Raw genomic sequence first — 4,077 nt, 5'->3', positions numbered from 1 at the left:
TGGAAACCTAATAAATGCGGTGACTGTCAGGCCAAAAGAAATTAAAAAAATAAATTTAATATTTGGATTGAAAAGTTTAGATGGAATACATATAAAAATTTCGGGTACGTAAAACTTTTACTATACACATAATTGATTTTTTTAAAATTTTAAATAAAATCCAACTCATATATAGATGATAATGCACCCGTCATCTTCTATCACTCAAATCAGTGAAAGTAGATGGTCAAAGAATTGGTTAACGTTCAAACTGTGTGTACTTTGATTCTTTGAAAACAAATTTTAAGATTTTATTTTACGCCAAATAATAATAACAATAATATTAATAATAAATTTGTAATTTTATATATTTTGTGCATAATTTTTTTTTTTTAAAAAATAAGGTTCACGCAGAAAGATTTTAAAGTAATGGTCACACATAGAGAGTCAGACAGAGTAAAATATCTGTTATAGGTTTAGAAAATCATTAAAGACTCACTTTATTGCAGATATCAATTTTTGGAGATTCTCTCGCAATTTCACACACGTTTGCTTTAAAGCTCAATTGCCCTCTCTTCTTCCCTTCTTCCCTTTAACCACTTTGCTCCCCTTTCAGTTTCAGCAAATCTCACTTTTTTCTCTCTTTCTCCTTCTTCTTCCTCGCAGAATCAAAACCTAATGATCTCTCTCTTTTTCTCTCTCTACTCTGACCTTCAACACGTATGGGTCTTAAGTAGGTTTCGCCGTTTCTGATGATCAAGAAACCAGCCTCTGAAGTCTGATCAATCGGTTACTTTTGGTTTTCTCTGACGGTGGACCCAGATGGATTCTGACGAAGAAAATAGGGTTCTTTTTTATCGGCAAGTTAAGTCTCACGGTGATGGATTTGATCAGGTGAGTTATAAATTTCTTCGATTTTTTATTGCTCTTTGAGTTTCGCACTCTAAATTTTCGACGACGACTCTTCAGATGATCGAGGACCAGAAGGATAACGAAGGGTTCGATCAGGGATCTTCCGACGAGTTACAGAAGATGAGCGAAAAGCCGTTTTCGTCTTACTCGGAGCTCCGCGAAGGAAAATCTGAGAGTAAAACTAACGGAGCTTCAGCTTCAGGTTCGTCATCAGTTCGAGTTTGTGATTTCTGTGGAAGAGAGTTCAGTTCTGGAAAAGCCCTAGGAGGTCACAGAAGATATCACATTCAAGCTCAGAAAAAGATGGAGGCGCAGAATCAGGCTCAAGAACGAGAAAAGGTGAATCGTCATCAATATCCTTCAACTAATTATACCCTAAGAATCAAGCCCAATAATATCTCTGAGGATTGCGTCGGCGATGATAATCTCATCATCAAATCGAACATTGGGAATCTCAATTCTTCGAGATCTTTCCGTTGTTGTGTCTGCGACAAGAATTTCCCCTCCAAGAAGTCATTGTTCGGCCATATGAGATCTCATCCTGAGAGAGAATGGAGAGGTATGAACCCTCCTTTCACTGATCACGTTCTGGCTTCCTCTTCTTCTGCAGAAGTCTTCAAAGTAGAAGATAAGCATCAAGATAATGATGAAGTTAATGTTAACAACAATAATGGATCTTCATCTTCAACTTTAGAAGAGTCAGTAGTAGTTGATCTTTCTTCATCTTGTTCTGGAAGTAGCTGGCGCAAGAAAGATAGAAGAGGAAGAAAAAGCATTGGAGCTGCAGAAGCAGCTCAAACCCTTATTGAGATGTATCTCTATGGAAGCTACGAGCCACTATTACCAGTGAAGAAAAGGAATAGGGATGTGAATGATGTTGGTTCTTCACAACCTGGAAAACAAAGCTTGGATTACAAGGAGAAGCTAGAGTTAAAAGCTGATGAGAATAATATCTGGGAGATGAAAGTGATCAGCTTAATGAAAGAGAAGAAGCTTAGGAAGAAGAACAAGAAGTTAAAGAAAGGTCCAGAGATTATCAAGTCAGAAGGAGAAGTGCTGATAAGAACTCTGAAGGAAGAAGTGAAAAAGTCACAAAGCTATGTCTGTGACATCTGTAATAAACCTTTCTCGAGTTTTCAAGCTTTAGGGGGACACAAATCCAAACACAACAGAGGAAAGAACATAGTTATAAGCACCAAGGGAAGGAAGTAGTGGAAGAACAAAGAGGAGGAGGAGGAGAAGCAGAAGAAGAAGAGGACAAGGTTTGCATCAATGGAGCTTTGTCAAGTGCAGGACTGATGAGTTGTGAAGAAGAGGACGAAGAAGGAGAAGGAGAAGGAGCGTCTCTGATTGTTAGTGAAGAGAGATTAGGATCAAGTTCGAATGACCAAGAGAATAACAGTAATGAAGAGGAATTGGGAGAGGCAAGTCATCAATCTGCAGGTTCGAAAATTCTGGATTTTGATCTGAATGTGCCTTATGTTTCGGAGCACGAAGTAACTGATGATATATAATGAATAAGTCAGCATTTTACGAGTAACGTGTGTTTGTATTTTGCCTAAGCTTTTTCTAGGCCATCACTGTATTTTCTGAACTCTCTCAATGGCCATATCATATAGAACCTTGTAAATTGTTTTTTTTAACATGAATTTGAATCATCAGGTTCAGTTGATTCAAAGGTGTTGAGGCCTAGCTTACCACTCAAGTTAAAACAAAATAACTTTTTATCGATTTATTTCTCTCTTATATAATTGTATATAAAGACTTAATTGTTGATAGAGTATAATGATCTCGTACAATCCACCTAGTAGAATAAGACTTGTTGTAGTTGTATATATAGCTATGTATAAATTTCTTTTTAATTTCATTCTTTATTCTTTCCGATAAATATGGTTTACATTATTTCTAGAACAAAAGATGAAATAATATTATATAAGTCACTTATTCATCAAAATCAAGAAGAGTTAGTTGACTCATTAAATTTAATTTGTTTGAAAATGTGAAACACTGTTTCAACTTTGCCTATATTTAAGATTAAAGATAAAAACCATTAGCATTATAGTCTTCTAGTGAGCTGAAATAGGAGTGATCGATATTTAGAAAAAGTTTATTAATGATCTATTGAGTAACTTACAATTATATACCGAGATTTCATTTTGTTTATACAACCTCTGGTTCTTTTTTTTTCATAAAATAAAATACAAATTGCATTTATGAAAAAGTTGCCAAAATTAAAAGAGTAAATAGGTTAAAGATATATCAGCTAAAAAAAGGTTAAAGATATAACTTAATTTTTTTATTTTAATAATAAATAATTAATATATATATATATATAGGATTAAAAAATGGTATTCAAAATTTCAGATAGACTATTAGGCCTTGTTTGATTCTTGGAATAGTTTTATGAAATTGTTTTTTCTAGAACAAATTTTGAGAAAAAATAAAACATATATGTATATTTGGATGATTATATTCTTCTAAACAAAATTATATTTGGAAAAAATATATAAGAAATTGTTTGAAGCACCGGGTAAACCTGGAGAGGCAAGTGCTAAAGCCATCAAAAACGCTAAAAGAAGATTGGGCTGGCATTTGTTGGCCAATTTTACAGGGACAAAAAAAACAATTTTACGGGGAAAAAAATAGAAAACATTGTTCTTTTTATTTTATTTTTTAAAACAAATTATTTTCTTATTTTACAAAAAATTTAACTTAAAAATTTTTTCAAACAGTGTTGTTGTTTCAAAACAAAAAACAAAAAATTGTTTTGAAAATAGCAAATCAAACTAGGCGTTAGTACTCTTAGTCTTTTTATAAGTTAGAAATAACAGAATTATTTAAATTAAGAAGTTGACTAAAATAAGTTAAAGGTAATAAATATATAAAATGTCTTCTTCTTTTTTCTAAATATATCCTTAGTTACAAAGAATGTGAGTGAGACGGAGAATGAGCAGAACCTGTTGTAATTTATGCAAACACATATAATTAATTAAAGCATAAAAATAAAAAACGCATTAAAATTCTAAACACATCCAAAGTAAAAATTATAAAAAGAACTCTATATACTCCAAAAAAAAAATTATAACTTATCAAAAAATTCGTAGGGCTGCCATGTACTATAACTGTGCTAACCGTTTCTTGTAGTGTACAGTCTACATACATTGCATTTTATAGTTCGTTTCTTCT

General features: G+C 32.6%; 1 protein-coding gene across 1 annotated transcript; it reads left to right on the top strand.

The window, feature by feature from the left end:
• The first annotated feature begins 801 nt into the window (after nt 1-801).
• Nucleotides 802-2,405, top strand: LOC114717846 (uncharacterized). Its single transcript, XM_028903055.1, has 3 exons — nt 802-873; nt 949-1,992; nt 2,064-2,405. The coding sequence occupies exons 1-3, from the start codon at nt 802-804 to the stop codon at nt 2,403-2,405; spliced, it is 1,458 nt and encodes a 485-aa protein (XP_028758888.1).
• The last annotated feature ends 1,672 nt before the right edge of the window (nt 2,406-4,077 follow it).

This window comes from Neltuma alba, unplaced genomic scaffold (genome assembly GCF_004799145.2).
Source record: "Neltuma alba isolate B1F8T4 unplaced genomic scaffold, ASM479914v2 tig00011777_pilon, whole genome shotgun sequence".
Classification (NCBI taxonomy): domain Eukaryota; kingdom Viridiplantae; phylum Streptophyta; class Magnoliopsida; order Fabales; family Fabaceae; genus Neltuma; species Neltuma alba.
The sequence above is the reverse complement of the archived record's forward strand: the minus strand, read 5'-3'. Positions and strand labels throughout refer to the sequence as shown.